The sequence below is a fragment of the Argopecten irradians genome, chromosome 8, assembly GCF_041381155.1.
Source record: "Argopecten irradians isolate NY chromosome 8, Ai_NY, whole genome shotgun sequence".
Classification (NCBI taxonomy): Eukaryota; Metazoa; Mollusca; class Bivalvia; order Pectinida; family Pectinidae; genus Argopecten; species Argopecten irradians.
The window spans coordinates 3,514,644-3,526,680 of NC_091141.1; the positions used below are offsets into that span (position 1 = coordinate 3,514,644).

Genomic DNA, 12,037 nt, shown 5'->3' on the forward strand with positions numbered 1-12,037 from the left:
TATTAGCAATATTCTGTCAATGTTTATACATAATGGCGACCGTGTTTTTTCTCGTGGCGGCCGAAAATGGAGTATTAACAACGTAAAATATATGAATACCATATGTTTATATCTATATATTATTATTAAATATTTTTATTTACCACCTTTTGAAATTACGATAAAGCAACAATTCTCGGATTGCCCCGTACTATTTATTACAATAAAAATGTAAACAAACATCTCAAGCGGCTGTGTTCCCACATGTTTATGTGTACAGATATACGGAGTTGTACCTTTGAGCGCCCGGATGTACCTTTGTGTGACGTCATCGCCATCTTTTCTGAAATCTCCTATACGGTAGACTTATAAGATAATTACCTGGCCAGTACACGGTATACGGTAGACTTATAAGATCAGTACCCGGCCAGTACAGAATTATACGGTAGACTTGTAAAATCGTTACCCGGCCAGTACACAATTATACGGTAGACTTATAAGATCATTACCCGGCCAGTACACAATTATACGGTAGACTTGTAAGATCGTTACCCGGCCAGTACACGGTATACGGTAGACTTATAAGATCATTATCCGACCAGTACACACTTATACGGTAGACTTATAAGATCATTACCCGACCAGTACACAATTATACGGTAGACTTATAAGATCATTACCCGACCAGTACACAATTATACGGTAGACTTATAAGATCATTACCCGACCAGTACACGGTATACGGTAGACTTATAAGATCATTACCTGGCCAGTACACGGTATACGGTAGACAAGAGGTTATTGTCCGATATGTTCACAAATACATAAATCCAAAAGGTTCACGAGATCATTCAATGTGTTTAATAGGCACGACCTCAAGATCATTACCCGGCAGATTAAGGACAATTATCTAATCCGTTTTGACTTGGATATCACGTTGGTTCACAAAATAAGTACTCAGTAATGTTTTCTACCTATAGAGGTGGACAATTACGTTAATTCATAAAACCATCTCCAAGGCATTCACGCAAATACTAATAAAGTTACTGGGGTTATTACCTGATGAGTAAGTTCACAAAATAGTCAGCAGATGACTTTTAATTTGATTAAGTATGATATTGTATAACATAGACAGGTATATTCTTATATAATAATATAATTGTTGGGTAAAAGTTATCAATATTATCGGAGCCCTTTACAGAGATATATCAAGTATTATGAAAGATGGAAGCGCTAGGTTACTATTAGCAATATAATAACTTTTAACAGATTGCGATAAGCTAAGCAGTAAAGATGGAAAGAGTGAATAAATAAATTGTAAGCAAAAATATAAAACAGAGATAAAGCAAACATCAAAATATGATTAACGGCAATCATGCTAAACACTTATCAATCTTGATGAGGTTAAGCGGCTTACACGAAAATATCAATAACTTCATAGATTGCAAAGATGAAGAGCCATATATCAAAATACAAAATGTAGCATCTTAGTTCGATTTGAATCATTTAAAGTTTTGAAATTAATTGATACTCAGGTGTACATAAAATGGACATTTAAAACGAAATAAGCATTCACACAGGCGAATCAAAAGCATGCGGGACAATCAAGATAGTTTAGCAATACATTGTACATGTATCTTGTACGTGTGCAATCAGCGCTCCAAAGAGGTATCATTGGCATATTAGGAGACTTTTTAATATGGTACAGAGTTATCTGCCTTTGCGGGTAGGTTTTGAATGTGAGTTTTGCTAAATTGGCACTTTCTCTTAGCAAAATATAGAATGTGTAACGGGATTTCATTTTCAAGAGAGTGCTTCCATTTTTCATGGTATTATGAGAAAAAAAAACATAAAAATATATGAACACATTCAATCTCCATCAGCATTAATGCAAACCAAATGAACGTTATTCTAAAAACCTTATCAAGTTCAAATTATGCAACGTAAGCATATATTGTCGGTTCTTGGGGTAATACGAACCAAGAAGAAATATTGTATGTTTCGACTAAAAAAGATAGTTTCGAACAAATTCAAGAGCCCGACATCATTAATTATCTATGTTATCAATTTGATGACTATTGCCTTTTTCTGTAAATATATGTAAATAAATTTAAAAAAAAACAAACCTGCAAATGGGTGTTGTTGTTGAAGAAGTAACGCATTCTTCGTAAACCTTGCACAGTTGTTAAAAAGCGATTTGCTTAAAACATGTCAAGCAGAAAACATTACCCTATAGCAAAATAATTTGAAGGCACATGTCTGTTTTTCCCTTTTGCAACAAAGACAAAGTAATATTAAAAGAAAAATGATAACTATATAATGATATAATAATTATCAACAAAATGGGGAAAACAGAGTACTAGTTGTGATAGCATACGGTTAACTTTTCTATCCGTACAAGAGACTCAGCTTATCAAAGCAGTAACAACAACAAAACAAAGAAAAACAAACAAACAGCGACAGAGAAGTACTTGTGGTAGCATACGATTACCTCTACCATCAATACCAGAGACTGGTCTGATGGGATCATTCATAAAACTTAATTATCCGCGAGGCAATTCACAACAAGGCATCTGCATCACAAGAGGATTATCCTTTGCAGAAGGGAAATCATGATTGAATGTCTCGGTAAATACCTTCAACTTGCCCAAATAGTAAAGGCATGTAACGGAGTAAAACTAAGCTATAAGAGACAAACAAATCATAGTCTCATACAACACTTATAGGAGCGAGACAATAATGTAACTGATGGTGTAAAACAGCCAACGCAACCGTTGAAAACGAGCCCATGTTCTGGCGAATTAATATATCAGGCTTTATACAGTTATTGGCCTTAACGAAGAAGTGGTTTTAGAATCGAGTTTTTAACACCTCGGAGTTGGTACCTGTTTTTGCGCAAAATTTCGGAAGTTTCCGTTTTGCTTCCATTGTGTAAACTTCTCAAAGCTATCCCTATCATAGCGGTATCCACCAGCACTGAAACCCCTGCCAGCACCTTTCCGAGTAATGCCATTGAGGTTTTAGCTGCCTGCCGTGCTAAAATGTTTGACAATGTTTGGAAAATTTCATCTAGCATACAGAACCCAGGAATCATTTTAAGTATCCTGTCAAAATACTCTTTTGGTACGTGTCGGAGGAGCTCTTCTCTGACGTCTCCCAACTCGTCAGCAAGAATTCTTCCGGTTAAGTCACGGAATTGTGTAATGCCGTCCCTTACAGATTGTGAAAGATCTATCAGAAGGTATTGATTTTCAATCAGTGTTTTAAGATCTTTTTCTGAAAGAGATTTTTCTTTCCATGTGCGTGTGGCAACACCTAATGCACCAAACAAAGACATGCCGATCCCTAGTACTGGGTTGACACCTACCATTAGTACTGTCCCAAGCATTGATGTCGCCGATCCAAAAACAGTTATCTTGTTCGTATTTCGGCGTCGACTTTCAAAACAGTTGATCATTTCTTCATACAATGCTAGCTGGGCATTGAGGAGTGTGTGAAGTTTGTTGATGTCATTATAGACTTGTCCAAAGGCGGAATTCATAATTCGATAATTTCGATGAAATTCCTCTCTTTTTTCTGGAATGGAAAATATTTTTATTTTTCATTAAGCATTGAACTGTATGAAGTTGACGAGTATGGCAATATGATGGCAATTGGATATCGGCAAATTAATAAAGCGCGCTAGTGCTTCTTGTTGAATTTTGTCGCTGTCCAGTTGACATTCATACTTCTATGATTGCCAGTTTAGTGCTTATATTTACAATTTATAGCAGTGTTATGATACATTCTCAAGATATTTTGCATCTATAAATTAATGAAAGAACTATTCATTTTTGTCAAGGATGGAACAGCCATTTAAACAGCCGTTTTCCGTGATCACTGACAAGACAATTATGACATCAAAATGACAATAACTTGAAAATAAGCAGATGGCAGTTCATGCACTGGTGAACGCTAACCACATTTGGTAAAATACATTCTGGAGTTGCAGTAAAAATGTAAATATAAATATATTATTTCGATATCAAAACGGAACACGGCAGGTGAACTTAAGCTATTATCTATTAATGCAAAAAAGACAGGTTGTATTCAACAATCCATTTTCATGCATAATTATTTTTTACACAAAATGCCTTCTTCAGCCTCAATAGTTCAAATATAAGATCAGTGGAAATGTACATACAAACTTATAAAATCACCAAGATACATGTATGTCCTTGACCTGTCATTATCACATCTTAAACCATGCATTAGTTCTATAGAAAGACATTTAAGTCAAACTTAACGTTTTGACCGTACAAACATTTTTGTGTGAAGAAGATAATTAGATTAATAAATTCTTCCCCGGTGAAAATAGCCAGATAAAATGACGTTACGCTTGATGCTAGACAAATTAGCAAAACATATCGTGTACTACTTACGTAGCCATATGTCTGGAATTCCTGCCACGGCTCCACCAAGTTCACGGTCCTCAAGTGATCCTGTCTTCCTACCAGGAACTTCTACCTTTTCCATTTGGCAATTGCATACCAGGCGTTTGGGAAGGATCCGGTAGAACTCTCCGTACGAGTTACGTAAAAGAGTTGCAACATATCTGTCTGAAGTTCGTCCTCTCAAGCATTCACTCTGCAATCGTGGCATCGATGTTGGCTTTCGTTTTCTCCTAATTTGGGTGAATTCTTTCCATCTGCTTGTTCCATCTTCGTCAACCAGGAGAACGAGAATGGGTTTTTGGAAAAACGTAGCGGCGGCCGTTAAACCGAGTTCACCCTTTGTTTGTATAGGAACTGTGCCGAGTGGTTTTGAGAAATCATACTTGTCTGTATTCTCCTGAATTTCGGACTGAAGAGTTTTGTTTATGAGTTCAACCTGGTCACTATTTCCAAATATTTCTTTACTTAGACATGCAGAGAGTGAGTGTTGTCCTTGCATTGTATCGATCATTCTGTCAGCCATGTCTTCTCGTTGTTGCGCGTGGAAGATATCGGACACATCACCTCTTTCGGGAGGATACATGAAGATGTCTTCGTCAGTTAGGCTACTGTGATCTACTCTATCCAGGAAGTATTCAAGCATTGGGTTGTGGCGACTGTCCTTTGCAATCCTTCGCCGTCTGATGTGGTCTAATAAAAGAACTTCATGTATAAGAAGGGTGCTCTGATGGATTGCAGGACTGTGAACAGGGTAACGCAGTGGTAAATTAGCGCATTAACGAGTAGAAGTATCGCTAACTAGTTATCCTGCAACTGTCCCACATACTGACGGATAACTACTGCCGGATAAACTTGTGCTTTATCCGTCAATACGAAATACTTTATCCGTCCATACGAAATGCTTTATTCGTCAGTACGATCACGTGAATATGTTTCACACGGAACTTTTTTATAACCTGAATCCTTCAAGTGAATGCCGCTAAAAGTGACGTCACATTCACCGGAATGACGTCATTTTTACGATATCGAAACCCTCGTATTACCGTGTCGTCTTTTTCTTGGCTCATGCCAAAGATATTTATTGTAAAGTTATCATCTAATAGGTAATTATTGTTATTATTATCTTTTTAGTTTTTCCATATCATTTTAGTGGTATTAATATACGCACTGAACAGAATTACTGGAACTGTTTGCGAAGGGGTTTATATATTTCCCACGGTAGTAAAAAGGAGTACATTCTCATTCAGTTTAATGAATGAATCTTTTCCTGCGTATTAAAGCATTGTCTCGCTTCGAGCGAAACCAAGTAAGTAACCGGCAATTTGCTTTGTTATTGAACGTTGTGTATTGAAAGAATTAATTTTATAATATATACCTTTACCACGAGCAACGAAAAAGACGACACCACCTTACGAGATTTTGGATATCGTAAAAATGATATCATTCCGGAGAATGTGACGTCATTTTTAGCGGGACTGAATGACGTTTCATTCACTGGAAGGTTAAAGTTCGGGGGTCAAGTCAAAATGTTCCGTCAGATATGGAACAAATTCACGTGATTGTATTGACGGATAAAGCATTTCGTATTGACGGATAAAACACAAGTTTATCTGGCAATAGTTATCCGTCAGTATGTAGGGCAGTTGCAGGATAAACAGAATAAACAGTTAGAATCTTATGATACAAGTTATATTTTGGTGCTCGACACGGAAAGCCGAAAGCCTTCCTAAATATCGCACCAAAATAAAACTCGTATTGTAAGATACTAAATTTGTATTCTCTATATAGGAGACTTACAGAAATGCTATTGAAATTTGAAGCAAACACATTTGTACGAGTTCTGCTTCACATTTACGGTATTTATAGCTATGACGATTGATTTAATAGGTGATAAAATGATGAAAGGTATTCTAAAATACAATGTAAAAAGATAAGAGAACAATTTTTGTTTTCCATGAAAAACTATTAATATTATCAAATGTGTTCTTTCCATATAATGGTTCAGGGAATTGAAATCAGTTTTAAAGAGTTTGACTGAAAATAAATTTAATTCCTAGTATCGAAATGCACATACTAAGTATGATGTTACTGTGGTTATTTACGATACATGTAGGTACTGCTTAACGTGTATTTTTACGTGGTGCTAATTTTTACTTATCTTTAACGATTTTTTCTGTACCTCTTTTGCTTTCATCTGTTGCCACTTCGATTGGGGGAGGCGGCAGAGAACAGTTGCATCCCTCAAAGGGTATGATTCTTGCGTAAATGTTTGTCTGTGGATCTCTGTAAAGGGTTACACAGTAGCGACACATTGTGGATGCACGATTCGGTAAGAACGCTTTCCATTTCCATTCGTGTTCAGTCGATATTCCTTCCTTGCAGAATATGTAGACGGGCCGCTTCAACCAGTTGACTACTCTTAAGATTTCTTCGTCAGTTGCAATGTCTCCTGGCACTGGAAAATCTGCCATGTCAGTACTGTCCTCCGTACCGTATATTTCTTTAAGTATGCACTGACGAAATGTAATCCCAAATCTATAGTTTCGATCAAACCGTCTTCTCGTACATTTCAATAAGTTCAGAGCATAATTGGCATCAGCAGATAGTTGTCTTGTGGGACGACGAGTCGATGATCCAGAGTGACAATGGTTGTTGTCTGTGGCAAGAAACCGCAAATGGACATGCGGCCCATGTCTAGATACTTGGCAGCATGATCTAGATGCTTTCAAAGAGAAAACAAAACAGGATACGTCAAACATTATATTTCGTTCCACACAGCCTATAATTTTCTGTAAATTCATTTGATTTAACAGTGCATTTAGCTTACAGTAATATAATTAACTTTCAAATGTTTTACTCATTTCTATTGGTTAATTAGCCAAATAAAACTACTGGCTAGGGTATCAATGATCCACAACTCATTTTGTTTTATAGTAAAAGAAGGTAAAGACATCAAACATATAACTAGTACTCCGCTGTGTTATTCAAATTAAATTACATGTATACGTAAGCATAATGCATAGACGAAACACAAACGGATATTCTTTTCAGCGTATATAAAGAATGCCCAGTCGGTTTTTGCCTATGATTTCATAAACCCAAAAGATATTCAGAATAATGCTTAAAGACACATTTGAATTACACATTGCAATGGAGTAGTGGTAATGTTGAATACATTCGTTTTCTAAGCTTGTTTTGAAAATGATACTTATAACATATGTCTCCATCTATCAATATGTGTGTATGATGTTTGAGGATGTTCACAACATTATATGCATGTATTAATAATGATACTGCAAGACCAACAATTAATGCTGATATGATAACAAAAACTATAAACTGTATCTGCAACCTCCAAACACCAGGAAACAACGTGTGACTGCGGTGTGTTCGAGCTTATCTCCCCTTGATCACGAAGATATGGATCATTTTTTAAGCGTTGTACTATTAAAATATATAAGACATTTTAGAAAATCAGTATATCTATCCAGTTCTTTTTTAATGGGAATCCCCCCCCCAAAATGAGGATAAATTATACATTACCAGTGATTTCCCAGGCAACTTTTCCCAGCTCACTCCGTATATCATTAAGTGATCTGGTTGGTGGTCTCTGTACTTGACAGTCAGGGGAGACAGCTGCTGGAACAAGAACCTCAAACCCCCCGTCCGTTAGTGTTGCCATGGTGACAAAATGGCGACGTGATTTTGTCGGTAATATAAGTGGATGGTACACAGTCCATTCTTCTCTGTTGACATTCCAGATAAATATATCTGTACAATACAGAGATGCGGCAGCATACAATTCACATATGCCTGGATTCTTGGATCCGTTTAAAATCTGGGTAAAATGTCTATCGTTGTCATCCTCTGTCTGAGAAATGAATGTTTGAAACACTGGAAGAAAATCCCCATGTCTTTCCAATTTTACGAGCAGTTTTAGCACCAGAGGAAACCACTTCTCGTCTCCATACATGGCTTTGCTCAGACACCTATATAAACTATGATCGTTTGATGTTGTTGGTCTGTCAAACACCCAGTCGTTTGCTACGCGCGGTTCCGAATCCCGCCCTCTTCGATACACTATAGAAGGCTCAGTGAGTACTGAATGGAATTTGTTGCAATCATATGTATTCCTGATCGGTGGCGATCTCCTGTAGACTTCATTGTTGACTAGCTTTAGTTGACAAAAACTTATTGTTTCACGTGATTGAAACATGAACAGTCTGATTGGTTTTTCATTTTCGCCAGTCGAGCAGAAAAGTGGAAAGAAGACTTCATATTTCACTCGATACTCCAGGGGTTACTATAAATGTTATTTCCATCACTGGACTATCTCATGGTAAAATTAAAAGCAGTTCAAGACACTTCCTTTCAAGACTACAGAGAGTGCGACGCCACACAGTCAACCACAGTGTTCCGTTATATGATCCTTATGATGTACATCAAAGGACTGAATTACCTGTTCTGATCTTCTGCCTGCAATTAAGAATTAAAGTCTCTTTCCGGTGGTTCTATCCTTATCCTTCGATAGAACGATTAGAAAGATACTTTTAAATTACTCCTTATATTTACAGTCGTACTTATTATTTCTATAGCTCAATATTTTCCCAATTTAGTGTTTATGACATTTATAAGGTTCCAATTGAATTATTTTGCTTGGTTGTGTAGTTGTGATTCAAACAGCTTGCCTTAAGGAGATGTGTGACGAACAGCTATGGGTCATCAACTTTACGACCCAACTTGAGTTCTACAGTGATCAATTCCCGTTTAAAATTACTTGACCACACGGATGTTTATATAATGATTTCGTACAGAAACATGATATTGTCTCCGGATTTTTAAAGTTTTCAAATGAAACGGACATCGATCGAGGAACATGTACAAACACAGGTAAGCCTTCTGACAGTACATATTTATCGACTCTTAGAATGTTAGCGTAAAGTTTGATCGCTGTTTCAATCGCTACTGTGGTTTCCTATAATATGCAATGAAAATGTTACAAATACATATAGGATATCTTATAATGAACAACAGAACATGTAAACATTGCGACATCATCGGTATGTGTCTAACTGTTCCTAGTGCGAACCATCATCTATCCATCCACGTGGCTTCAAATTGCGCGTGACATATTCAATATATAGAGAAATAAAGTTGAGTAGCCTTTGGTTGAATTCAACGGGGTTTATACTATCAAATCACCACTGACTGTAAGTATTATAATGTGTAAGTCTGGTGCCAGGGTCAGAGTATCTTGGGCTACACCAGACATATATTTGCCATAATGTGTAAGTCTGGTGCCAGGGTCAGAGTATCGTGGGCTACACCAGACATGTATTTGCCATAATGTGTAAGTCTGGTGTCAGGGTCAGAGTATCTTGGGCTACACCAGACATATATTTGCCATAATGTGTAAGTCTGGTGTCAGGGCCAGAGTATCTCGGCTACACCAGACATATATTTGCCATAATGTGTAAGTCTGGTGCCAGGGTCAGAGTATCTTAGGCTACACCAGACATATATTTGCCATAATGTGTAAGTCTGGTGCCAGGGTCAGAGTATCGTGGGCTACACCAGACATATATTTGCCATAATGTGTAAGTCTGGTACCAGGGTCAGAGTATCTTGGGCTACACCAGACATATATTTGCCATAATGTGTTAGTCTGGTGCCAGGGTCAGAGTATCGTGGGCTACACCAGACATATATTTGCCATAATGTGTAAGTCTGGTGCCAGGGTCAGAGTATCTTGGGCTACACCAGACATATATTTGCCATAATGTGTAAGTCTGGTGCCAGGGTCAGAGTATCTTGGGCTACACCAGACATATATTTGCCATAATGTGTAAGTCTGGTGCCAGGGTCAGAGTATCTTGGGCTACACCAGACATATATTTGCCATAATGTGTAAGTCTGGTGCCAGGGCCAGAGTATCTTGGGCTACACCAGACATATATTTGCCATAATGTGTAAGTCTGGTGTCAGGGTCAGAGTATCTTGGGCTACACCAGACATATATTTGCCATAATGTGTAAGTCTGGTGCCAGGGTCAGAGTATCTTGGGCTACACCAGACATATATTTGCCATAATGTTTAAGTCTGGTGCCAGGGTCAGAGTATCTTGGGCTACACCAGACATATATTTGCCATAATGTGTAAGTCTGGTGCCAGGGTCAGAGTATCTTGGGCTACACCAGACATATATTTGCCATAATGTGTAAGTCTGGTGCCAGGGTCAGAGTATCTTGGGCTACACCAGACATATATTTGCCATAATGTTTAAGTCTGGTGCCAGGGTCAGAGTATCTTGGGCTACACCAGACATATATTTGCCATAATGTGTAAGTCTGGTGCCAGGGTCAGAGTATCTTGGGCTACACCAGACATATATTTGCCATAATGTTTAAGTCTGGTGCCAGGGTCAGAGTATCTTGGGCTACACATTTTACGTAATTATTATTCCATGGTTCTTGGAGAGGAAAATTATTTATCCCATAACAATGCTGCGAAATTCAGTAGCAGTTTGGTTATCGTTTATGTTTACACACCTTGGCGCCTGTGATTGGTCAACTCCAATTATCTCTCGATTTCGATTGGCTTTTAACTTCAGACTACTTAACTACACAGTGTCACTGCATTTACTATATAAAAGGCAGTTGCTTATTCAAAGTATTAAACAACATATTATGTTTTATGACGGAAAGATATTATGATGCATTGCATGGTGGTAAGTTTCTTGAAAGTAGACGAGAAAAAAGTTATTATCACGGTATAAATATAGAGTTATTTAGCATGTTTACATAAAATCTTGTTAATTAATTTTCCAATTTTTAAAGTTGTATCACGAATAAACACCAAAAGTTAGCGACATTTTGAGAATTACAATACTTATAATGAATAGGTTGTAATTTTACAAATACAAATAGAGTTAAAAATAACTTTTGTCAGATTCAGATTTCAGATTTTATTAATACACTCTGGGCACACCTTTGTGTGCCACAAGAGGTCAATTTATACAAAACATACATGACAGACAGGGTAATTGATAGTACAGTGTGAACATGTTACACTCAAGCGTACATATCCGTGTATGAAATATTTTACGTACATTGGAGAGTATAATACATGGTCATCGTTAGTTATGTATGATTGTAGTATGAACAACAACCATATCAATACATGTAATTTAATATTATAATTGTATATGCTTAATACTTCATATCATTGACCTTTAGCGTAGCCATAGCAGTATAATACAACTGCATAACCACTAAATATATTTCAAATTTACTTAAGTTCATACTTTTAGCTTTAATAGAACTTGAACGCTTAATACTTTGTACAGAGTATAAATAGATTGAACATATACATGTAGTAGTTATACAATTGTATATTTGATGCTATATCGTATAACAAATATAATCAGCTATTTCACAGCATAATAATAGTAATGACATACAAGTGATATAAATGCAGGTGTATGTAACAAGTACACTACTTTTTGATCAATTTAAAATACATAACTGTTCTATTTGTTTAAGAAAATAACTCACTCTCGTTAATAGAGTTCGATTACAGATTTCAAACATGCCTCCCATTTTTAATAAACTTGGATTTGTATAATA

At 36.8% G+C, this 12,037-nt stretch overlaps 1 protein-coding gene across 1 annotated transcript in view; it reads right to left on the minus strand.

The window, feature by feature from the left end:
* Positions 1-211: 211 nt before the first annotated feature.
* Positions 212-12,037, minus strand: part of LOC138329111 (uncharacterized) — a 45,157-nt gene continuing 33,331 nt past the window's right edge. The window contains exons 3-6 of the mRNA XM_069275861.1: positions 7,956-8,888; positions 6,592-7,134; positions 4,401-5,102; positions 212-3,555 (exon numbers count right to left, since the gene is read on the minus strand). Coding sequence (XP_069131962.1) covers positions 2,813-3,555; positions 4,401-5,102; positions 6,592-7,134; positions 7,956-8,628 — 2,661 coding nt within the window. The 5' untranslated portion in view covers positions 8,629-8,888 and the 3' untranslated portion in view covers positions 212-2,812. The remainder of the gene's footprint in view (positions 3,556-4,400; positions 5,103-6,591; positions 7,135-7,955; positions 8,889-12,037) is intronic.